This window comes from Myotis myotis, unplaced genomic scaffold (genome assembly GCF_014108235.1).
Source record: "Myotis myotis isolate mMyoMyo1 unplaced genomic scaffold, mMyoMyo1.p scaffold_m19_p_16, whole genome shotgun sequence".
In the NCBI taxonomy this organism is placed as follows: domain Eukaryota; kingdom Metazoa; phylum Chordata; class Mammalia; order Chiroptera; family Vespertilionidae; genus Myotis; species Myotis myotis.
The window spans coordinates 13,967,607-13,992,913 of NW_023416320.1; the positions used below are offsets into that span (position 1 = coordinate 13,967,607).

Consider the following 25,307-nt stretch of genomic DNA (forward strand, 5'->3'; position numbering starts at 1 on the left):
AAGGTCTTCTCTTTGAATCATGTTCTAGGGTTTAATTTTCACTTCCAGTTAAATCTGTTTTGTTTTATATTTTGTAATAATGAAACTGAGTGGTTCACATGCTGTGTATATTTGTATAATCTTCATATATTTAGATATGAATGAGCCTTATTATTCTGAGTTACACAATCTCAACTGTAATAAAATTTCCTCACAGATTCTCGATACTGTAGTATTCCTCTGTTTAAGCCTCTCAATCATATTTAGTATCCCCTGGGTGTGTATTTATTTTTATTTTTGTTAACCCTCAACCGAGGAGGTTTTTATATACTAAACTCAGGTAAAATTCCATGGCATTTAAATTCTATGCTTAAACTTTTAAGTGGACTGTCAAAGCAACACTAAACACTTTGATTTTTAAAAAGTATTAAAATTTTAAATATTCAATCAATATGATTAACTGTGTTTCTAATAAAGGTTGTTGTATAGGTACTATGGACTATTAAAAATTATACAGAAACTCTACAAATCAAACCCATGATGATTATGTAATCTCCTTTCTTTTCCATTCCGAAGTACACCTTTGAAGAGCTGCCAAAGATGTGTTACCTGCTAAGATATCATTGTTTTAGCATAATGAATCTTCAGTAACCTTTAAGCTGCAGTAACAAACACAGAGACTTCTATTCACATTTTCATAAATGGAATCCCCCAAAACCTATTGAAACCCGTTATTTACAAAGATGGGTTTCAAAGAGTAGAGATACCAGGAGAAACCACAACTAGAGAAAAGTGCAGCATCATTGCTCATAGAAAGCGTTCGCACCTTGCAGACATTCTTTAAAGGTTAAAGAAATGCCAGCATCTGAAGCATCACTGGGCAGCCCCAGTGATTCCTGTAGACTGAGGCATGGTTTCTAGGGGTGGCCAGTCTCTTCTTTCACTCTAAGAGACAAAGAACGGAGCCCAGCTACATACCTGTGCATACCTGCACACTCCTCTTTATCCCAGGACAGGGTAAAATCTGTTCCCAAACCAGTCCAGCTTCTTAGGGTGGCAAGTCTCTCCCTCCCTCCCTCCCTCCCTCCCTCCCTCCCTCCCTCCCTCCTCCCTCCCTCTCTCCTTCTCTCCTGTGTTGTTCTATCTACAGTTCCATCTGAGGCAGGAATTGTATCAGTCTCAAGAGTCCTTGGCCTCATGTTTTATATGCTATTCTAACTTGCTTGTGTCTGTGCTATCTTGCATTGCACTGGCAACATGTGCTCCCTTACTTGTGGCTTCTTAGCTATTATTGACTCACTAGAGGCCCGGTGCATGAAGATTTGCGCAATAGGCCTTCCTTCCCCTGGCTGCTGGCACCGGTTTTCTTCCAGCACCCGGGACCCAGGCCTTTGGTCCGGCCACAGTGGAGAAGCCAAGCCTCTTCAGTCTTCAGTCATCTTCAGTCTTTGCTCAGGCTGGAGCCTTCAGTCTTCGCTCTGTGCCTGTGTATGCAAATTAACCCGCTGTCTTTGTTGGGTTAATTTGCATACCATCCTGATTGGCTGGTGGGTATAGCAGAGTGACGACCAATTTACATATTTCTCTTTTATTAGTGTATATGACCTTGCCTCTCTAGCTCTCCTACCCTGGCTTGTTTTCCTATTCTCCATTCTGAACTCATCCTAAACTAAAGGAATTGGCAGATTCCCTAAGCATTTATCTTCTGGTTGTAATAAGCTATGAGTCAGGAGCAGTGCAGAAGGCTTCGCTGATTGGATTGGAGCCTTGCCCGCCTGCTGTCACCATCACTATCACCATTACTGTTGTACCTGCCATTCTGTTCCTGCTCACTAGTCCTCGCCTGGCTGTCAATCATAACGGGCATGATTTCGTTCTCCCAGGCTTTAATTTGGTGCTTTAAATTATGGGTTTATTTATTCTCTCCTTGCTGTGAAATTATAGGCACTTTCCATAGTAACAGTATCTTTATAGCTATGGAGACACAAAGCAAGCCTTTCCATAATGAAGAAAAGAAAAAAATACATAAACATTATATGATAATTTTCATCTTAAGGAAAAATATTAAGCAGAAATAATTGAATGACCATCATATGACTTCCACCAGGCTTTCTAACTACTGTTTAGAAGTTATATATACTTTAGAATTGCTATCTGAACGGCAAAAACAGCACCTGGTTTTATATATTACTCCTATTTTATCATTAGCAACCTTTATAAATATTTACTTATTACAAGCAGTATGGTTATTTGACATAAGGAAGAAATGCAACAAATTCAACCCGTGAATTTATATTGAAATATGGTCCTATAAATTAGTCAACAATATGTTTAAGTATAATTCACTGTAATTATGATCAATAATATACTATATTTCATTTGCATCTAAAAGAGATAACATTTGAAAAAAAAACAAAAACTTGAATTGCTTTTCTCACCAGTGGAATAAGACAGGTGGTAATACATTTTATGACTGTAAAACCGAAGCAAAAATGTTCAGTGGATTTCTTGAGTAATAATGAAGCAAAGAAAAAGCCTAGTTCATTGTTTTAAAATGCTATCATGCTGCCTTTGTACTGGGAAAATTTATTTTAAATTTATAACTAAATTGTATATAGTAGCTATTTTTGTAGGGAGTACATTAGGATAGCAAATTTATATACCTTATCTGTAATGTATTTACTTTTTCAGAACTAAGCTGGTTCTCTGCTTAATAAGATCCTACAAATATATGGTCATTTTCTAGCTTTTACATATCAACTAAGACGAAGTGCTACTGAGAAATTTTTCTAACATAAATGACTCTAAAGGTAAAATAAACTTCAATGCTTAAAGATGATCTCCTCAAATTAGTTACACGGGCAAAGAAGGAAGAATCACACCCTGGGTGTGTAGATATAAGGCAGTGACAGACCGAGGCACAATGGTATTTAGCAATAGTGTGTCCATAATGCATTTCTCTTTGGGCCTTGCTTTCTTGATTCTAGGCTTCCGGGAAGATATGAGGGCTGCAGATAGAAACTCTAGTGATGATGGTGTCTACCAGAGGATGGGCCAGAGTCTGAGGGATTATACTTTCTATTGCTGCTGTAACAAGTTACTACAACTGTAGAGGCTCAAAACAACCAAATTTGTGATCGCACACTTTCTGTAGGTAGAAGTCCAGACACAGTGTGGCTCAGCTGGTTCTCCTCTTAGAGTCTCACGCGGCCAAAAGCAAGGTGTTGGCAGGACTGTGTTCCTTTCTGGTGGCTCTAGTGATGACTCCTCTTCCAGGCTTCTTCTGGTTGCTGGCAGAATTCCATGCCATGCATGTGTGGGACTGAAGGGCAGTCCCCATTTCTTTGCTGGGGATCATTCCCAGCTTCTAGGATCATTCCAACGCCAGCAGTGGCGGTCAAGTCCTCAAGCTTCCAATCTCTCTACCTGTCCTCCTTCCTCATCTAAGTGTATATATGACTTATCTGAGGAATAGTTTCTGCACGTAGAATAGCTAAAAGGGCATGCTCATTTTTTTTAAATATATGTTATTGATTTCTTACAGACAGGAAGGGAGAGGGATAGAGAGCTAGAAACATCGATGAGAGAGAAACATCGATCAGCTGCCTCCTGCACACTCCCCACTGGGGATGTGCCCGCAACCAAGGTACATGTCCTTGACCGGAATCGAACCCGGGACCCCTCAGTCCGCAGGCTGATGCTCTATCCACTGAGCCAAGCCGGTCAGGCAGGGCATGCTCATTTTTAATTTAGAAAAATATTTTCAAATAACCCTCTAAAAGTACTGAGCCATTTATATCCTCTACAAGAAATTCTAAGAGAGCCTATTTTTACCCACTCTTAGCCATATTAGTGTTCATTTCTTTTCATCTTTGCCAGTCTAGTACAAATTTTCACTTTCACTTTATTTAGTACTCAACACTGAATACATTCTTTGATTATTGGTAAGGTTAAGAATATTTCCACCACTTACTGATTTATTCATTATTTTAATTTCATTTTTTCCTGTGTAATACTTGTTCTGTCTGTGCCCATTTTCCTTGTTTTGGTCATATTTGGTAAAACCTTCCCCTATCTTATACTATAAAATTTTATATTTCATTTTGACGTGTGTATGAGGTTTTTATGCACCTGTAATTTCTTTTGTAGTTGGTGAGCAGTAGAAATCTAAATTTATTTTTTCCAAGTAGATAGTTAGAACTAGGTAATTCACTGAATAACCCAAACTTTATTTATATAAAATCCCATATTTTGTATATTTCAGTTTTTATTTTTGTTCTTCTTGGATTTTCTATTCTGATCTACTAAATTGAGAAGTTGAAACAATACCATAATGTTTTAAATATTAATTTTGTTTTATTGTTTATTTTACTAACTCATAGGTCAAGACTATCCATATCTTATTCATCTTCAAAATTCTCTTGGCTACACTCATATTTTCTTTTCTTGGAAAACTGTACAATTAAAATTGCATTAAAATTTAGACTAATTTGAGGAGAATTGGCATCTTTATACTATTGATTCATTCTATTCAGACTTATAGGCTGTCTGCACTGAGTAGGCTTTCTATGTCCTTCAGTAACACTTTGTAAATTTCATTAAATATCTTGTGGCTATGTCGCACTTGCTAATTTCTATCACTGTATTTCATTAGCTTCATACTCTGTTACTAATCTGACTCTAAACAAATTGGTTCAAAAGGAGACCATTCTAATTTTAAAGTCCTTAGTGATGTGCGTGTGAGCTTGGACGAACTAAGCACAAGACCCTTTCCTGTACATTCAGAACCTGAACACGTGTAAAAACAGGACCCGTTTTTGACAGATGTGAAACCACCATTTATTTGTAATAAATAATGACACAATCTAAAACAAAACAAAACACCTATTGCTAGATATTTTGTAACATATATTACCATTGGAAATACCATCTTTTTTCTAATACATTTTCTAAGTTGTTTTTAATATTTATTAAAATTATTGATTTAAACAGTGCTTTAAGTCTTGTATGAGGCCACCTTAGTGATTAATTCTAATGCTTTTTTCTCATGAATTCTACTTATTTTTCACTTTAGATTTTCTAAATACAACTCAGCTCTTCTGAAAATAATTTTCTCTCCTCCTGCAAGGTACTTTCAAGGTGCCTCAGCTCAGACCCATCGTGATTAATTGGATAAGTGACTTAAGATATATTCTGAAATGATGTTTCAGTTATTCTCTGCTACTTTAGAAAATGGATCAGTATGCCTCTCTGCTTTTTTTTTTAAAGGATGGAGGAGAAGCAGTGATATATATTGTTTTCCTTTCCCAACCCAAAATAGGCATTATATAAGTCATGTTGTCAAATGAAAAAGTAAAATTGTTTTCACTTGTACTGTATCCTCTGTAGTTCTTTGAAGCATAAACTTTAATCTATGATTCATTGCTTTTTAAGGTCATGGTACTATTTGATGTATTTATATGACATTGGGTCTTTGTCCAATCTAAAATCTATTTCCAGCTATCAATATTTTCAAAAGCATGAAGAAGTAAATTTTTAAAATGAATTAACAAAGTGACAGGAACAAGGACAAAGTAATCAAAAGCAATATTTATTAAGGGCTTCTATGCCTGTTGCATTCTAACTTTTCTCATTTAAATGTGTTTCTGGTTAAAAAATAGACCTATCAGTCATCATAAAAATGAAATTTATTTTCATCTTAAGTAACATTTCCCAAAGTGTATCCTATAGGTCTTCAGATGCCAACAGATAATAAAGAGAAAACTGATGTTTTGTGGTCAAATGAGTATAGAAAATGTGGATGAAACAGTCTTAATATGTGGGTTTTATAAATTACAAGACTTTATAAAGTCATTTGTTATGTTTATGTGCTTTGTGACTTTTCAAAAGAAAGATACAATATGTAATGTCTCCATGATTCATTTTGACCAAGTAATTTTGGTCTCTGAAGCATATCTTAGAGTGACTATGTTTTGGAATACTTTGGAAAATACCTAAACATCTTCAAATGTAAATTGTAGCACGTGCTTTTAAGAAAACGTTGAGTTAGAAGAAGTAAACAAAAAGCTCTTCTCTGATTATTCAGTTGTATACCTCGTTGATATCTAGTTGCATATCTGTAGTTGCATTTTTCATTAAGTGGGTTGACTAAGAACCAAAATGCTCTTCCTCGCTGTTTTAAGTACCTCTGATCCATTCTTTAACTGAAGCATGAAGACACCATTCAGAACTAGCTGGGTGGTAATTAGTGAGGGGAGAGGTGTGGTAGGAAGAGGAGAGATGCAATGATAGAGAAAAGGAGTTGGGGGGCGATAAAGGTGCAGTGATCTAGCCAGAGATGAATTGCTTTAATATAAGTGATACCTATGGCAAATACACTTCTCAAGTGCAAACACTTTATCTTTTCTACAAACTATTATTTCTTTTTTATGTATGTTTTAATTGATTTTTTTAGAGAGATGGGGGAGAGGAAGAGAGAGAAACATCAGTGTGAGAGAGAAATATCCATTGGCTGCCTTCTGCGCACACCCCCTCATAGGCATTGAGCCCACAACCCCAACATGTGCCCTGACTGGGAATCAAACCGAGACCCTTTGGTGCACGGGAGGATGCTCAACCAACTGAGCCACACCAGCCAGGCTTAAGTTATTATTCTTAAAGTATCTACACTTAACTTTGTATAATCCTAGATTAAGAACTTATAGAGAGAGAACACCATGTATTATAACTCTTTACCTGCCTCATGACCTCTGAAACAGTACTTTTATTGAGTCGCATGAAAGATGATGAAAACTCTCACTGTAGTCTCAAGTCTCTATGATTTCTCTTTCAATCTCTGTGTTGGTCAGTGTTTCCAAATAAATCAACGTATAGTGGTTATTAGTAGTTGCTATTGAATGACTTTTTATTTTATTTTAGCTAATCCTAAAAGATTCAGTAAAAATTTAAATAACGTGATATATTTCTATAAATCTTTAGTTAATCAAAGATTGATTTGTGGAAGTAATAAAATTAACTGAGACTTATCTACCTCCTTTGAAAGGTACTGTGTTTAGGAACTCTCTTAACATATATGTACACAAATACATATCATGATAAGAAGTCAGATTCTAGCAAAAGTATATGGCAGAGAAGAAATAAACAGAAAATTCATGGTCTGTGGGAGTTTTTTGTTTTACTGCTGTTATTTTTGTGTATACTAATAGTACTAGCTACATATATTCTGACAGGTGAGTTGTAAAATATTTTAAGTGTGAATCCTGGTTTGTGTGAAGTATAATTGCCTTGTTTATATCTTTTTATGTGTATGGATAAATGAAAATGTGTTCAAATTTCTTTAGTTACGTTTACATGTCATGCCAGGAACCTAATTACAACTCAATAACCCCTGGAAAGAAAGCATAAAATCTTGCTTAAGCAAGTAATTAATTACATTTCATAGTAAACAAAATTAATTTATTAAAACTTCTATTACCAGGAAGGTTTTCCTTCCTGGTAATAGTGGGTTGCGTATATATTTTTAATTATCCCCGATCTCTGTAACCTTTCAAAGCTGTCATTTTGTCTTCATTTCTGATTAGAATGAAGAGCGATTCAGCATGACTAAATGATACATAGGTGTTGTTTCCAAAGGGCCCAAAGCCAATCATTCTAGATTTGCCCGGATCCATGTTGTCTGTAGCCCAGAGTCCTGGCAAAATTCACTAATGCAAATAGTAAGCCTTATACTAAAAAAATGCCTTTGGCTATGGAAATATAAGTAGAAATTAAAGAGATTTGTCATTTAAACCTGAGATAGTCAACATCTAAAAGTTCAAGTCTTTTGTTTTCTTCCTCACTAAATATCTTCTTAGTTATAATTATTTCTACCACTCTTTTTTTTCTTTTTTTTTTTTAGTTTTCAATTGCAGTTTACATTCAATATTATTTTTGTATTAGTTTTAAGTGTACAGCATAACGGCTGGACAATCATATATTTACAAAGTGACTTCCAGTACCCACCTGGCACCATACATCGTTATAACAGTATTATAACTACCAATTTGTACTGCTTAACCCCTTCATCTTTTTCACCCAGTCCCCCAAGCCCCTTCCCCTCTGGCAACCATCAGCCTGTTCTCTGTATCTATGAGTCTGTTTCTATTTACAGGCGTCTGACTTGTAGCATTGCCAGGGTAGGGAGTAGTGGGTAAGGAAAAAGTAGGGGAGAATCGGCAATTCCCTTTGTCTATAGGGCTGACTACCAATGTTATTCCATTCTCAGAACTCCAAGGGCTCTTCATGGCATATGTAAGCCCGTGGCCTTAATGCCTCCCACCACCTTCATCTTTTTGTTCTTTTAGGCCTTACTTACTCGTGGTTTGCTGATATGCAGTGCAGAAGGGCTCTCCACGTGAGGCCAGGCTGTTTTCCTTACCCGTACTAGAGAGTATTTGATATTCCATCTCCTCGGCCATTTACCTATTCCAGGTTCAAGTCTGGATCCAAGAAAGCCCAGCAGGATTCCAGCATTCTGCTGGTGTTCCCAAAGTTTGGGACAGGATATTATTCAAAGGGGGAAAAATATCTTGAAGGAAAATAAAAGAAAGAACCTGTTTCCACGGGGAAAAGATAAGGGTGGGAAGAAATAGCTTTGGCAGACTGAGCAATGGAACAAAACCATAATACTCGTCTCAAGTCTCAAGTTATAGGATTTTCATACTCTTTCTCAGAGGAAATCAGAGGGTCGCCTTTGGAGAAAAGGTGATCTGTACAAAAGTCATTGTATGATTCTTACCTTTTCCTTCACAGGCTTAACGAGGCAAACTTTTTGCAGACATGAAAGTGTGGAAAATATATGTTCTTGTAAATTCCAAAAGAACTCATGTAGGCACTTTGTCATCTTCACTGTGAGAATTTCTATTCAGTGCTATAGTATGAGCAATGTAATAATAACACTCTGTTGTGTGCTTAAGAATAAATCTCAAGGAACCTCGTGATGCGACAGCTCAATAGCTTCCTGCTGTTGGTGAAATGTCAATGCCGAGTTCAGAGAGGCTAGAAAATAAATGTGTAGGTGAAACTGAACCATTTCAAAGCTGGAGTCTGTTATTCTGTCACCGTGCTCACATCTAGCATAGAAATGTCACTATTTTTTTTTTTAGATGTGTACCTACTTGCAAACTAAATCTCTTGCTTTTAACATTAAAAGCAACATGTTGAATAGTTCTTAAAGTTTTATTGGAGGCATGACATCCATTTGTTTGGCTGAAAATGTTTTTTTTTTTTTAATATTGTTTTATTGCTTAAAGTATTACAAAGGGTTTTTTTCCCAGCCCCTGACAATCCCCTGGCCTCCCCTACCCCCCAGAGTCTTATGTCCATTGGTTATGCTTGTATGCATGCATACAAGTCCTTCAGTTGATCTCTTACCCCCCTCCCTCCTGCCTCCCAATCCTCCCCGGCCTTCCCGCTGAAGATGTTTTTATTGAATGATTGTAAATGATTTTTTCAATAATTAAGGAAGTAAATGTAATCGTATTTTAAGTATATTATTTATTGTTTAGGAATCGTGGGATTTTGTAGAAGTAAGACCAGCCAGGCTCTTTAAGCCTTTACTTTGGTAAAATTTACCAGGCTTAATACAAAACGCTTCTCTTCACAGTGAATACCTTCCAACAACACACGTACTTCTTTGTCAGAAGTTCTTATTACTAGGCATTGAAATGATACAGAAAGGTTTAAAAAAAAAACAAAACACATTTTTATCGTGATACAATTAAATCAGAGTGACCCAATTAGATCAAAGTGATCCAATGAAATCAAACTGACCCAAGAAAAACAAGGTGATCCAATTAAATCAAATTTAGTCAATTTTATTAAATCTAGTTGATTATGTACACTGCTCTATCTCCAATCTGAAACATTGCCTGGGACATACCAGGTTTGCAATAAATATCTGTTGAAAAAAATCCAAATTGTTACATATTTCACAGCTTGTCAGACCCTAATCAGTAACAGCCAGCATGCTGTACATTTTCCACAGCTGTATATTCAAAGAGTTATAAGTAAGTAAATTCTAATTATTTTCTAGTTCTGAACTTTTTTCCTCCTAGTGAAATACTTTTATTAAACACATGGATGTACCCAGAGTTAATTAAAGCTTTTTAAAAAATAAACAAAGAATGCAGAAAATCAACACTTTCTGCAAGCCCAGGCTTTAGATAAAATTTCATCGCTTTCCCCCACCAGAAAAGTACACCATAATTGTGCTCATTCTATTTTTCATGACTAAGCAATGTGTATGTACTCTTTGGATTTTAAAAATGAATTACGCATGTCACCACTGATCATTAGGGTATACAGTTGAAAACTATAAGCTTCTAAAGAACAGGGATCCAAAACAAAATGTGCTCGGTTAAGCAAAAAACTTAGTCATTACCAATGCCCTCCTAGATTTGATAATTATGTCCTAAATTAAGAGAGCTAATCATAAGTTAAGGGCCATCTCAGATTCACCATTTAACTCTACATACACAATGGTCAAGACTTAGTTATTCAGTCCCAAATGGTGTGTTTTAGGGTATGAATTTTGGCAACATTGGTTTTCTGATTTGTTTTTTGCTTTTTTTTTAATCCTCACCTGAGAATATTTTTTATTTTTTCCATTGGTTTTTAGAGAGAGTGAAAGAGAGCGGGAGAGACAGAGAGAAACATCAATATCAATCAAATCATTCAAATCAAATCAATCACACCACTAATGAGAGAATTCTGTATTTAACTCTAGATCTATTTGGTTCCAGAACCTGAGCATCTAACCACTGTGCATACTACCGTGGAAGTGGTCTTTATCTTTGGTTGACTTGGTGCTATTTGTGTCCAGCCAACAGTTCTAGGTTTTTTTTTCTTTAAATACTGTGTCCAAAATAAATACAACATTGGTCTATTCCTAAGGCTTGAGTCTTGTTCTCTCTGCTCTTTCACCCTTGGCAACTTAATCACTGCAAAAATGTCTCTTGAAGTCTTCCCTAGTGACTTTATAATCTGAGTTCCCACACCAAATCCTCATGCAGGCACTTGTTGACTGCTTTTCATCTTATCCTGATGACCAGTAGCCCTGTGGATGGCCTCACAGTCTATTCGCCTTTCCTTCAGAGACCAAGTAAGTCTTTTCTCCTCCTTGTGAAAGTGCAAGTGCACACTACTAATAGGACATTTCTTTCATCTTTTTCTTTGCTCCTGAATTCCACTTGTACCTTTTTAAAAATATAACCACTTCAGTCAGCCTGGTTTTCAAATCTCCCTGTCTTGGGCTTGCTCACCATTGCTCAATTCTCTGATCACGAGAGTGAACATGTTTTCCTGTGCTCAGTTTGCCTTTGGGGCATCACCCTTCACACCCATTCTTTCCAATCCATGTGTTCTGCTGGGATTGGCCTTTCCCTGATGCTAGGTTGGGCACTGCTCTGATGATAGTAGTTGGATCAGGGTGAGCATGTGATTGATGATGAGCCAATCAGATCCTTTAAGGAGATCTGTGCTGTTCAGCAAGCTTCACTCTCTTCTAAGGATGATATAAGCCTGAAACTGCTGGTGGCCATCTTTGCCTCAAGTATAAAGAACCTTGAGAATGGAGTCTGCACAGCAAATGCAGTATCGAAAATGGAGAGACACTGATTCCTGACCCCATGGATTAACGCCTGCATCAAACTAGCCCTAGCCCTGGCCAGTGTGGCTCAGTTGGTTGCACGCGCACCAAAAGGTCACTGGTTCAATTCCCAGTCAGAGTATATGCCCAGGTTGCAGACTTACTCCCCAGTCAGGGTGAGTGTGGGAGGCAGTCAATAGATGTTTCTCTCTCACATTGATCTTTCTCTTTCTCTCTCTCCCCACCCCCTCCTTTCCTTCCTTCCTCCTTTTCTAAATCAACAAATACATTAATTAAAAAAACAACAACAAACCATGCTTAAAGTCACCGCCATCTTTGAGCATCATAACCATCAATAGGGAAATACAGAGTAGATCTCTTTACTGTTATCAGGAGAAAGAGAACACCCACCCTTCATTAAGTATAAATAGTATATAGACTGGGTGTTAAGGAAGGAGGAATATATAAAAACAGGAAATTTCAGACCATGGCCTAAGGGGTTCTATGAAAGTTCTTCAGGGGGCACCATGGAAACCCTGAAGCAAGACAAAGAATAGCTCTATCTGAAATAAGGTTTCTGAAGAAAGGCTCTGTTGCTAACAAAAGCAAACAAAAATCCTTTGAAAAACATCAACACAACATTCATGTTAATTTTTCTAGAAGCCCAACATCTTCTATTGCTCTTCACCTACTTTCTCTATATTTATGCCCCCAACTACATTTCATGGTTGTTGTTTTTCTTTTTTTTTTTATTTTTTTATTATTATTAGTTAAGGTATTACAAATGTGTCCTCATCCCCCCCATTAACCCCCAACCTCCCCCACACACACACTCATGCTACCATCCCCCTGTGTTGTTTTTCCATTTTCCCTCTCAGGGCTCCATATACTCTTCTCTCCTTTCTCATGGGAGTCAGCCAATTCAGATGTTCAACAAAATTCCAAATTCAGCAAATATTTATTGAGTGCAAGGTTGTGCTGTGTGCTCTGTTTTGTAACATTCATGAATTCTTTGAACTCCCTGAGCGGTGGGTAGCTATTTATATTTGTGTTTAATGAATAAGGTAAAGCGATCATCTCAAAGGTCACAGGGCAAGTTGTTGATAGAGCTAAAAATACAATTTCTACCCTAGTCAGGTGGAATACAAAGAGCCTGAAGTTTGGGAGCAGACAGGCTTGGGTTTGTACCCTGATTGGTCACTTACTTTATTTTTTGGAACTTGAGCAAGTTATTCAACTTCCCCAAGCCTCGGTTTTCTACCCATAAAATGTAATACTCTCTACCTTACAATGACATATGTGGATTATATTAAATAATGTGTTGAACACATCAGCATAGAGTTGCTCAGGAACTGTTTGTTTCCTTCCACTCTACCAGGATATACCTGTGTTCCTCTATCCAAGGGTATTTGCACATAAAAGAGGTCTCTGTTACATGTTAACTCCCTTTAAATAGTGTTTTCCATTTAGATGCTCATACATGTAGAACATATTGTGCTATAAGTCATAATATTTAGTCATTTTATTATTGACTAGAGGCCCGGTGCACAAAATTCGTGCGCAGGTAGGGTCCCTAGGCCTGATCGGCAATCAGGGCCAATCTATGGGGCAACCCGTGGGGCAATTGGGGGAGCCCCCACTGGCACCCGCCTTGGCTGGCCTGGGGCCTGTGGGCTGGGGGCAGCTCCTGAATTGAGCGTCTGCCCCCTGGTAATCAGTGTGTGTCATAGCGACCAGTTCTGCTATTCGGTCTATTTGCATATTACGCTTTTATTATATAGGATAAGACTCTCATTGGCCAGCAGAGAGCAAAGGCCCATTACTGTGGATTCTCAACACTAAGATTCATAATAGAAAAGAATCAACATCAAATTATTATTTAAATTCTGTTCAAGAAAGAAGAGGACTTAATTAAATATAATAGAAATGTAAAATGCAGACTTTCAACAAATTGCAACTTCTCCAGTCATCTGAATCTGGAGAGAATTCTATGTACAACAATTAGATAGTTAGCCTAGTGTACACTAGGCGCTGCTCTAGAGGCTGGAGACACAGTGAGAACAAGGAGGACCATGGGGGGAGGAGAGATGTGGAGACTGATGACCCATTCATCCTGCCCCCCCCCCCTTTATGGCCCTATGCTTGCTACATTCCATCAAATTAGGCAAATCAATCAGATCAGATTAAATTTAGTTAACTAGATTAGATTAAATTGATCAGATTAAATCAAACTCTGAGATAAAATTTTAATCCTAGCATAAAAATCAATTTTTGAAATAATTTTAAGAACATAATTAAATGTATGTACTTTGTCTTAATCTTTTTAATATGTGTCCTAGGTTTAGGATCATAAATCTGTACTTAGAATTTTAAATTGTTAGGTAGATCAGTACTCCCAACACTCATTTAGTAATAATACTTAGGGTTTCTGTATTATTCCAGAACTATCACACAATTCCCAAAATTTTCTCAAAATAAACTGTAATTCATTTCAATTTGATATCTAGGAGAAGGAGATGGTCATGAAAGCAAGTGAACAATTAAAGAATAGAAAGAACTCAACAGGTTTAAGACATTTAAGAATTAAGACATTTTAGAAATATTAAATTTTACATTTCTATTATATTTAATTAAGTGGCTGGAAAAAATGACAGTTAATTCTTATGTAGTCAGTGCTTTAAAAATTATCTAGGCTTCTAGTACTGAACACTGCAGGTGATAAAAGTGAGAAACATTTTGATTTGCTTTCTAATAAGTGGAGGTATGAAAGATGTGTTCACAACATCATTTACTTTGTTGAATTGGATAAGCCATAATTGCATTTTGTAGAGCATTTTAAATATCAAAAAATGTAATCTATGATTAATCATTTAGAATGCTAATGAAGAAAAATCAATTCCAAAAGCCGCAATCCATAGTAATAATAGTCAGATGACTCATTCACATTCACCACGGAAGCTGGTATTAGCAGTTTTCATTTTAAAATAGTTTCTTTTAAAGAATAATGAAATAAGAATTAAAGTATGCTGGTTGGTAATAAGCAGCTCCTTTATCAGAATTTATTCAGATAAAATAATGTCCTTAGAGGCAAAGCAGCAAGCTAAGACCTATGGTGGTAGGCCCTGGAAATTCTAATAATGTCATCCAAAAATAAAATTTCTGCCCTTAAGAAACTTAAGTCTTATGTGTATTAAAATGTATTGACAAGTGTGTTTTTTAAGAGACTATCTTCAGAGCTAATTCTCCTTTCTTTAAACCAGAAGCATAATACCCACCATTGGTGTAGAAACACCAGTTTTTAAAAAAAGCAGAATTAGAAAATGCCACTTCATTTATGGATAATCACTTTAAAGCTAAACTTTTAGGATGGAAAGAGACATGTTTTTTTTGAGACAGCAAAGTTGTATAAGATGTTTTAAAAATGTAGAATAGATGGAAATGATGCTAAGCAGCTTGCTTAAATGTTTCCCAAAGTGACCAATGGAAGCTTTTGAAAGCATTGTAAAGCTAAAGACCTCAGGAGACTTAGTTCATCTCAAAGCGGGTGATATCACAGTTCTTTACTGGGGCCGCCATAATAAAATGCTACAGGCGGCGGCTTTAACAGCAGACATTTATTCCCTCACAGTTTGGGGGGCTGGAAGCTCTCTCCCCCTCACATAGATGGCCAACCACGTGCTGCCCATTCACAAGGGCCTTTCTCTGTGCACTGCACATCCCTGGTATTTTTTTTTGTGTCCATATTTCTTCTCATGAGGACACCAATCACAGTGGTTTAGGGTCCCATCCTAACAGCCTCACTTTAACTTAATCACCTTCTCTCCAAATACAACTACTAGGGGTTGGGACTAAAACATACGAATTTTGAGGGAACACAGTTCAACCATCATACCTACAAAGTGGTCATAAATAAGAGATCTGCATCACAATAAGTTTTCTCCAGTTTATTAGGAACCAGTAAGGGATGAGATGTAAAGAATAGGGTCTCCACTTTAAGACTTCATGACCCTGGACATGCCGGCGGTTGGGAGACACCTTTCCCAAGTATTTAGAAGTGTGACTGATTGTCTTCAGGTGAAGTTGTACCTGTGGACAGAGATTATACCAGTAGCTTCTGAAGACAAACATATTCAAATCTTCAGGATATTGTCATTCTTCCCAATCCCCCAAATCCAAAATGATTTACCAGGTCTAGAAACTAAGAAACATTGATAGTAACAGCAACTCAATATAATTATCAAGTTCTATTACAGGAAACAAATTAATTTTTGGATTAGAAAATGGCATACATTTTTAATACCACAAATTTCAATATGTAATGTCTGGCTGTTATTATTTCCAGAAAAGAATTATGTTAGGAAAGATATATTAAAGGGACTTTGAAAGAGTACATTTATTAAACTGTTAGTTATATCATTTCTTGTATATATACTAGAGGCCCGGTGCACGAATTTGTGCATGGGTGGGGTCCCTAGGCCTAGCCGGTGATCGTAGCCTATTGGGGCCAGGCTGGCCGGGGCCTGCCAGCTGCCAGCTGTCAGACAGGGCCTGCCGGATGCGGGGAGGAACCGTGGGAGGTTGGCTGGCCATGGGAGGTTGGCTGTGGAAGCACACTGACCACCAGAAAGCAGCTCCTGTGTTCAGTGTCTACCCCCTGGTGGTCAGTGCACATCATAGCAACTGGTCATTCCCGTCGTTCTGGTCATAATGATCACTTAGGCTTTTATATAGATAGATAGATTAAGGCTGACATGCAGAAACCTATTTAAATGATCAGACAAACGCTAAGTTAAGAGAGCAACTTAGGACTGTGAAAAATGCATTGAATTTTTGACACAAGTTTTAAAAGTTATTTTTTATGCACTGTACTTTTAATTTTGCTAAGTGAAATAATTGGTGCAATTAATCCATTAGAAATTACTTCTGAAGCCTTTAAACTTTAAGTTTTTGCTTTGGTGACTTGTACAAAGAAGGGTTACAGCTACTTCTCAGTTGAGTAAGGGAAGAGGCAAAACCGAGTTTGAATATTTTCAATTGACACTTACTACACCTACAAAGTGGCTCTACAGTCAATACCACAAGTAGTTGAGGCAGACGGACCCTTTGCCTTCCATTCCACCCACATGAAAATGCTAGATTAAATAGAGCAAAATCGTTTGGGGACATAAATTTATCCTGAGTCCATCTAGCCACTTAAATGACATAAAAGCTGTGAGCAGTTATTCACAAATGGATTTACATAGACACAAAGAAATTAACCAAAGAATTTATATGCATGTATGCATAGCCCATGGACACAGACAATAGTGTGGTGAAGGCCGGGGGTAGGGCAGGGGCTGGGTAGTAGGGGGTAAAGGGAGGGGGGAATGGGGGAGATATGTAATACTGTCAGCAATAAAAATATATATATATAAAATAAACATACTGTACAGTATCCTATATAGTGAACCTGTCTAGATATACGTCATTAGGGGGAAATTAAGAACTTTGTAAATGTATGTTACATTTTAATTATCTTTGTAATGTTCCCATTATAATCATGAAGAATGAAATCTAGGTGATAAACGTATGCCCTAAAAGTGGAATTAATGAGCTTGAGGTAGCTGCTTTGTCAAGCTTGATTTAACCATGAACCTTTCTTGCCTGACATGATTCTGTTACGTTAATGTGTAATATCCGTGTGTGGTGTTCTCCGTAGGCCTCCGAGGAGTGTTGCAGAGGCTGGTGTTAAATTTCTAGGGACAGTATTGGTGACATTTGAATGTATTGAAAATGTGTGCGCTGGCAGCTCTCTGACATACAAATGTCTGATGGATACTTGGCCTCAGCCTCTCCACCTTCGCCTCTGGAACACCTGGTTTAAAAAAAACAAAACACCACTGGGCCTTTTTGACAAATCTGTGTTCGGTTTTAGAGGAAAAAGAGAAGCTGTGACAAAGCTGGGGCCCAGGAGAGCTGAGCCAGGAAAGATTCCCAGGAGAGGTTTGTTTGTAACGTGAGAAAGTCTCCCAGTTCCAGATTACAATCCCTTAGATATTTTTAAGTGTCACTTTTAATACTGCTAGAAATTTCGCCAATTAGTTAGGGATATTATTTGAAAATGAAACTATCTCTGAAAGACAAATTTATTCCACCCGTTTATTTTAACCCTAAAACCGCCCTGGTATTAGTAATGCTTCCAGAGTACAAGCTTTAATTGGAGGTGGGAGGACGTGCAGCTGATGATTTGGAATTTCTGAGCTTCATAGTCACTATTAAATGAGCTAGTTTCACAACAACTATAAGGTCATTGCTATTATTACCTCTCATTTGTGGATGAGAAAGCTACATGATACATAGGGGGTTGAAGTCATTGCCCAAAGTCACATAGCGAGGAAGTAGAGGGGCTGGGATATATGCTCCAGCCTGTCTAATTTCAGAGTTCACACCACTAACAACTGTGCTTCCCATCCCCGCTGGAAGGGTAAGTCAGCATCTGGCCAGGCTTTATGGGGATGCCCACGGAGTAAGGAGGCCAAACTTCCAGACGGTGACCTGTATTCCTGTCCCTCACCAGGGGAGGAGGGATGGAAAGTGGGGACTGTCTTAATGCTGTTGGTGAAAAAGCAGAAAGTTAAAAGCTGCAAATACTAATGCTGGGAGGGGCCCAGTGACCTTTTTATTGAGAGTGCAGAGAAGTTATCTGACCTCTTCAGAAACAAATCAAGGGCCAGAGAGAGTAAATGATTTGTCTAAAATCACATATCTGTTAAAGAGATGTCTAGTTAATGATAACCTAAGATAAGAACAGGCATATATGGCCCTGGCAGGTTTGGCTCAGTGGATAGAGCGTTGGCCCACAGACTGAAGGCTCTCGGGTTCAATTCAGGTCAAGGGCACATACCTCAGTTGCAGAATTCATACCTGCCCCTGGTCAGTAGAGGAGTTAGTGGGAGTCAACCAATCGATGTGTCTCTCCTCTTCCCATCTACTCTTTCTAAAAATCAATGGAAAAATATCCTCAGGTGAAGATTTAAAAAAACATACACAAACATATGAACTTGAAATGTTTGCAGGGGTCTGATGAAGGCTCTCTGTCAGTTTCTCTGGTTTGAAGAGGAATAAAAGCTGGGCCTGGGTGACCATTTCTGCTAGAACCAGCCAGCCCATCTTTTCCTCATGCATAACCAAGGTCTTTGTCCAGCGGCAGAGCTAGCAAATAGGAACTGGCAGGTTTTATTGGAGGGAACATGAAAGGTAAAATAAAACTTTAAATTATAAAAGCCAGTCTAGTGTATTCCTAACAGTTATGTACATGTTACCTGATAATATAATAATAATATTTAAAATTTAAATTACTCGGTATTACTTCATAAGGGCAGCTATATTTGTTCATTTTTGTTCGCTGTTATAGCCCCAGTAACTAGAATAGTGTCTGGCATGTGGTAGGCACTCAACATATATTTACTGAATTAATATGCATCACTTTTCTTATCTGTAAAATGAAAAGTAGCTACTTTATCGGGTGTTATGAAGATTGAATGAGGCAAAGTATATGCAGACTATAACATTAGCTATTATCATCATCATTGTTATACATAAAGGCCATAATTAATATTAGAGCTCAAATATTAATTATTTCCCGGTATTGTCTAGCTCTTCTGCATTTAGGATTCATGATTTTGATCGTTAGAGATTTTCCCCTTCATTACTCAGTCAGATCTTACCACTGTTTTTTAGCCTAATCAAGAAATTATTTTGCTTACTTCCATTGACATTTTCTGTTATAAGATAAAGGCAAAAATTATAATCTCATTATAGAAATAATCATTCAATCTTTTTTTTAATCTTCTCATACCTTAAACATCTTTTGACTTTGTCAACCTTTGTGAAAGTTTGGGTTAAAAAAAAAACTGCTAAAGAGTAACATCTGTTGTGTAAACAGCAAAAATACTTTTAAAAACGGAATTCACAAAAGCTTACAGTTTATTTGCACCATATTGACATTAATCTGGGGATGTGAGAAAAGATTGTATATTTTGAATTTCATATTCAAGTCAGGGGTAATTGCCCAAGACTAGTAAATACTTTTAGCAATTTGAAGTCAGAATTAAAATGTTGACTATGTGAATTTTCTCTCTCATGACTTAAATGCAAAGATATTTTGTAAGAGCAAAGATATGTAAATTTTAGGATTCAGAGACTTGGTTTTGATAAGACAAAATATACCCACAACTATTTTTACTTAGCATCGACTTATTTACCATAAAAAGCAATAGTCCAAAGTGGCAAAGGTAATTGACATCATTTTGAAGATTGAGATAGAGACAGTACCCATATTATCAAGAGCAAACGTATATCAAGAGAAAGAAGTCAGCCCAGGCTGGAGCATGGTTCTGTAATCTACCCTGAGCAATTCTTGTCTTTCCCATCCAGTCATTCCGGGTTGCCTGGAAAACACTCACTTTTGGCTGAATAGCAATCAGTGAGAGTACTGTTTCTATTTCTTTTTGGCATATCCATCTCAGGGCCTTTCTATGTGTTTCTTCCACCACCTCCCAGAGGGCCTTACTTCCTCTGCGCTTCCCTTTGCTAGTAGTTTGCATTCTCATCTTCATCACCTACATCATTTCTAGCACAGAAAAGGGCAAGACTGCGGAAGGTACAACTATGTTTCTGATTGAACTAATCCGTGGCCTTGACACTATATGACTACTTCATGTAATGACCTTTTATGTATTCACGTAAGTAGCCAAGCCTCTACTTCAGGAAACTAACAAACCTTAAAATTTTAGTGATTTTTTTTTTTTTTAGAAACTATTATAAAAACTGATACCTAAATGACATGTAATTCTCTTCCCTGTTAGAACTGATGGACTGAAATACATGTATGGCTAGGTAATATTGCTATGTTTTGATTTTTTTAAAGGCAAATATAGATTTAACATTAGCATATAAGTGAACATTATGGTGTTAAAGATTTATTTTCAGTATTTTAATTTTGAACCAAATGATTTACTGACTAGTTCATATGATATCTCTCGTCTGTGTTTTGTGTAACTGTGTATGGTATGAGACACCTGTAATGTAGTCTGCAGGGCACTGAACCTAAAGTCAAATCATCTGAATTTGAGTCTTGCTCTTCCATGTTCCAGTTAAACAAGTCATTTAATACTATTGACTCCACTAGCTCATTTATAAAGAAGAAATAATGATGACATTCTCAGGATTGAGGTAAGGATTAAGTAGTGTAATTGGTGTGTTATTTATCAAATAGAATGCTATACTATATGCAATCTATCTCTAAATAGCTTTTCTTCAAAAAGATTATTTTCCTATTTAATGGTAGAATCTTTTTTTTCAAGGCCATATTTTGCTTTTAGAATGCAATTTATTGTGTGTATTCATGACTCACCTTTTTCTCTAACCTTCTGGTGAATAAGAAAGTTAAAAATAATTTGAATAGTGGATTATAATGATTCTGGAATTACACTTAGTTTTATATAATGAAACTATATAGTGGAGCATCATTTGAGAAATATATGCAAAGCCATTGGAATGTATATTCTCATATGGAAGAATAACATTTCCAATCTTATATCTTCATGTAAATTTTAAAATTCCTTCGGGGGTGATGGTACTTAGAATGGAATGAGAAATAAGAAATAAACTTGTTAAAATATATAAACCAGAAATATTATTTACTATACATAGGAAAACAGTTGCGTATAAGACAAAAATATTTGTAAATTGTCTCATTAAGTTCAGTACATTCCGCAAGTTATTCAAGACTAGAGGTCTCTGGCCATCGTGGTGGTTTCTCTGTCTGACACTATGTGCCAACACCCTTCTTTCTTTTTAAAGCTCTCTTTCCTGAAATAGTGTGGTTTTCTTTCTTCTCCAGCCCTCCCTCCTCCTGCTTGTGCCACTCTCGGTCACTTCTCAGGATCTCTGAGGTCCTCACATAGGAAAAAACATCAAAAAGCTTCCCTGCACCACCTTGTTCTGAAACTGCAAGAGAGAAGTGATGCTCACGTGGCAGCAGACACACCTGGACTCTTCCAGACTAACCTCTTGGTGGATAAGACCAGGTCATATAAAGCCAGAGAAGGCAGGGCCCAAACAACTCAGACATGCAGCCACTAATAGGAACCCAAGATACGCCCTTCCAAAGTGGCTCTCAGCCATCATTATGATGCCCCTGGATGCCAATATAAAGTGTTCAATCCTGGCCAAATATTTCCCTAGGATTTCCCTGCTCCAATCCCTCTTCCTTGATACTCTCCTCTTGATCATAACTCAGTACACACATGCATGTACACATACACACACATATATACACACGTATACATCATCTACATAATCATGAAACAGTACTATAATTGGTGAGTAACTACATGGGCGACACTCTGACATTTTTTTAAATGTTGATTAAATCCTTATACATTATTTTCATGACTCACTAAAATTTTTTTTTTAATTAGATGACTGATAAAGAGCTTTCAATTTCCAAAGTTCTCTGATTCCCTTTATTCTTATATTGAAATGTTGACTTAAAGAAAAAGTTTCTATTCTCTGAATCAAAGCAACGCGGTATGACAAAGTGCTCAGAGCATTCCTGGTTTTGTCAAGGTTCTATTGAAATGCTCCTTTTTTAGGAAGGTGAATAATTAACAGGAAATTGAACTGAGAGAGTTGTAGGAGTATTGATGAGAAAAGACAAAGCCTGTCAGAAAAACAGGCAAAAAAACTGATGATTCTGTGTAAGCAACCAAAGGTCGTTATTATGGGATGGCAATCTTATTTGTACTGAAAGTTTCCTAATTTTGAATACGATTTGAGAGCTTGTATGCATTCTTTGCACATTCTAAATTGTGATGTCCAAAGGCCAAAATCGTTAACATACCTAGAAAACCGTGTGTGGTCAATCCTCATCTCAGCCTCTTTCTCTCTCTGATCTCCTTCCTTCTCACTCCAGCGACCCTGCTCTTTGCTGTATCATGTCACACCTCAGGGCCATGGCACTGGAGGTTCTCTTTGCCTCAAACTCACTCTTCCTCACATGTCTGAATGGCTAACTTCCTCTACTTCCTGAAACCTCTGTTCAAATGTAGTCGGTAAGGCCCACTGACTGCCCTTTTACATTGCAGACTGCCCATACCCCTTAATTTAATTTTTTTCTATTTGCATGGATCCCCCTTTTAACACTATATAATTTACTTATTTATTGTGTCTCTCCCCCCTCCTAGGATGTAAGTAAGCTCCCAGCAATCTTTTTTTCTGCTTTGATCACTCTTGTGTCCTAAGTGTTTACAAAGGTACCTGGCAAATCTAGGAGCTTAGTTAATATTAATGGAATACGTGTTTGAATCTCTCCGGGTAGCGAGCAAAGAACTTGGAGATATATATACTACTCAGGAAATACTGATTGTATGAAAGAACCATTTTTGATTGTATAATTTGCATCTTATAGAGCATTTTGAATTTCCTATTACACATACCCAACAATCCAGCTGTGACAGGTTAGGACTAGAGTCATTGTACCCGACGTTGCCACCACCCTGGATAGGAAATCGCATGGATGAGTAGCTTGTCTCAAGTTACAAAAAGTGGGGCAGACTTCTGACTCCTATTAAAATGGAATTGCAGTTGCTTTATGTTCTGGGGTAGAGATTTGCAGTTTGCAGAATGCGACATGTCATTTTTCTTATAAACTGTTTTCTGTCTGGTATGTCTGTGTTGATTCCAAGTTTATATTAAGAAAACGTTACCTTTTACTTAGATGTTGAAGCCTTACAGAGTTTACTAGTATTGTCATTCTTAGCAACAATAGGTAGCAGGTTATTTAATTTGGAGAAAGAAAGCATCAAAAATTTATGAAATTAAAGCAAAGTTGATCAACATCATAGTACTTTCTATTGGCGCTTCTTCCGGCTCTTGATGGTTTTTACAAAACTTTTCTCCCTCTGTTGACTTTTTATCCTCTTAGTACAGGAAAGGTAACAGTGAAAGCCCTAATTCTAGGTTTCCCGAAACTTGTTAAAAACTGGGAAGCTTTTGTGTAATGAATTGGGGGGGGAGGGGGGGATTTCAGTATTTCTGGTCGCTGCATAAGGAGCATTAATATTGTATGAGAAACCGAGGGAAGGGAAGGTGCCTATAAAAGCGTGCTGCTCGGTGCCCCACCTGCGACGCCGAAACGTGATTGCATCTAGTTAGTCACCGCTCTCCGGCCCTCGCCGCGCGGGGCGGGGAGCGGGGAGGAGACAGCACGAGCTACCCGGTCCGAGCAGCCTGGAACCTGCGGTGCGGGCCCCGCCGGCCGCCGGTGCGGGCCGCCCCCTCCGGCTGCTGATGGGCGGGCCCCGCAGCAGCAGCAGCAGCAGCTCCGACGCGGGCAGCGAGCCTCCTGCAGCCACCGCCTCCGGGATCCCCGCGGACTCCCCCTGCGAGCAGCTGCGTCTTCGGCCGCCGCCGCCTCCATCCCGTCCCCTTGGCCCCGGCCCAACAGGTGGAGAGCCCGGCAGCCCAGGAAGCCACGTCTGGGCCGGGCCGGGGAGGCGGGGGCCAGAACCCCAGGGTCGCGCGCGGCCCCATCCCGGCCCCCGAAGCGCCGCGGGCGCCGCGCCCCAGCCGCCAAGACGCCTCGCATCCTGTACCGCGGGAAGAGCGGGGCTTCGTCCAAGATGGGCCGGCAGGGTTTGGGGGGCGCCGGCGCCGCGGGGCGCTCCATGCAGCGCTCCCAGAGCCGGAGCAGCCTCTCCGCCTCCTTCGAGGCGCTGGCCGGCTACTTCCCCTGCATGAACTCCCTGGAGGAGGAGGAGGAAGGTGAGCCTGGAGTTGGGGTGTCTGTCTGTTTACCTCTCGAACCTCGGGGAGTCGGGGTTGGGGGGTTGGCTGGGGAGAGAACTGTAAGAAGCAGGGTCCCTGCCCCTCCGATCTCGGGGACCGTGATGGGGCGAGGGACCCCCGGAGCGCGCCACCTGAGCCAAGCTCTGGCCACTGGCTGTTTGGAGAGCTCCCAGCGCCGACTGGGCAGCTGTTTCCCGGTGAAGTGGACTTGCCCAGTGCTTGGGAGTTGAGTGAGGGTGTGCACTGGGGGGAGGCCTGCGGGGTGCTCCCCGCTCTGTTTCTGTTTACCGTCATCTTGGTATTTGCATTTAGCCCCCAGGACGGAAATGCTCAAAAAATTAAAGGTAGCAGCAAAACTTTGCAACAGGAGTCCCAGGATGGACAGGTGAAGGCTGACACCACTACAGGCGGTCTGTGCTGTGGAGACTTGGAAGTTTGATCACAGGGCACACAATACTGTGGCTCTGACCACTGTGGGTCTCTGGTGTTTGAGCGATGCCTTTACAATTAAGCTAGTGAGAAAAACGGGAGGGAGGGGACTCACTGAGTCAAACTTTTCACCAAGTGGTTTCAAGTCCTTCATAAAGTTTTGAATAACACGTTTTCTTTATAAAGAGCGTGCCTATAAGTTTTAACTGACACTAAAAATTATAATTTGTAAATCGAAGTAAGAATTGACTGCTGAATAATAGCGTCCTGGCATTGGAGATACTGTTTTTTTAATTTATTGATATGCTAGTTGTAAATTGTGTTCACCTTTACCCATAAATACAGAGGTTATCATCATCACGTAAATCCTATTGTACATAATGGGATTTATTGTGCTTTTTTTCTGTGACCATCAATGATTTCTTTTTTATTATTATTATTG

General features: G+C 38.5%; 1 protein-coding gene across 37 annotated transcripts in view; it reads left to right on the top strand.

Moving 5' to 3' along the window:
* RIMS2 (regulating synaptic membrane exocytosis 2) overlaps window positions 1–25,307 on the top strand; it is a 342,905-nt gene that overhangs the window by 293,869 nt on the left and 23,729 nt on the right. Inside the window, exon 1 of one of the 37 annotated variants that reach the window (XM_036338000.1) lies at window positions 23,818–24,412. The exons of the other annotated variants lie outside the window; for them this stretch is intronic. Coding sequence (XP_036193893.1) covers window positions 24,271–24,412 — 142 coding nt within the window. The 5' untranslated portion in view covers window positions 23,818–24,270. Of the gene's footprint in view, window positions 1–23,817; window positions 24,413–25,307 lie in introns of those variants that run through there. 37 annotated transcript variants of the gene reach the window in all.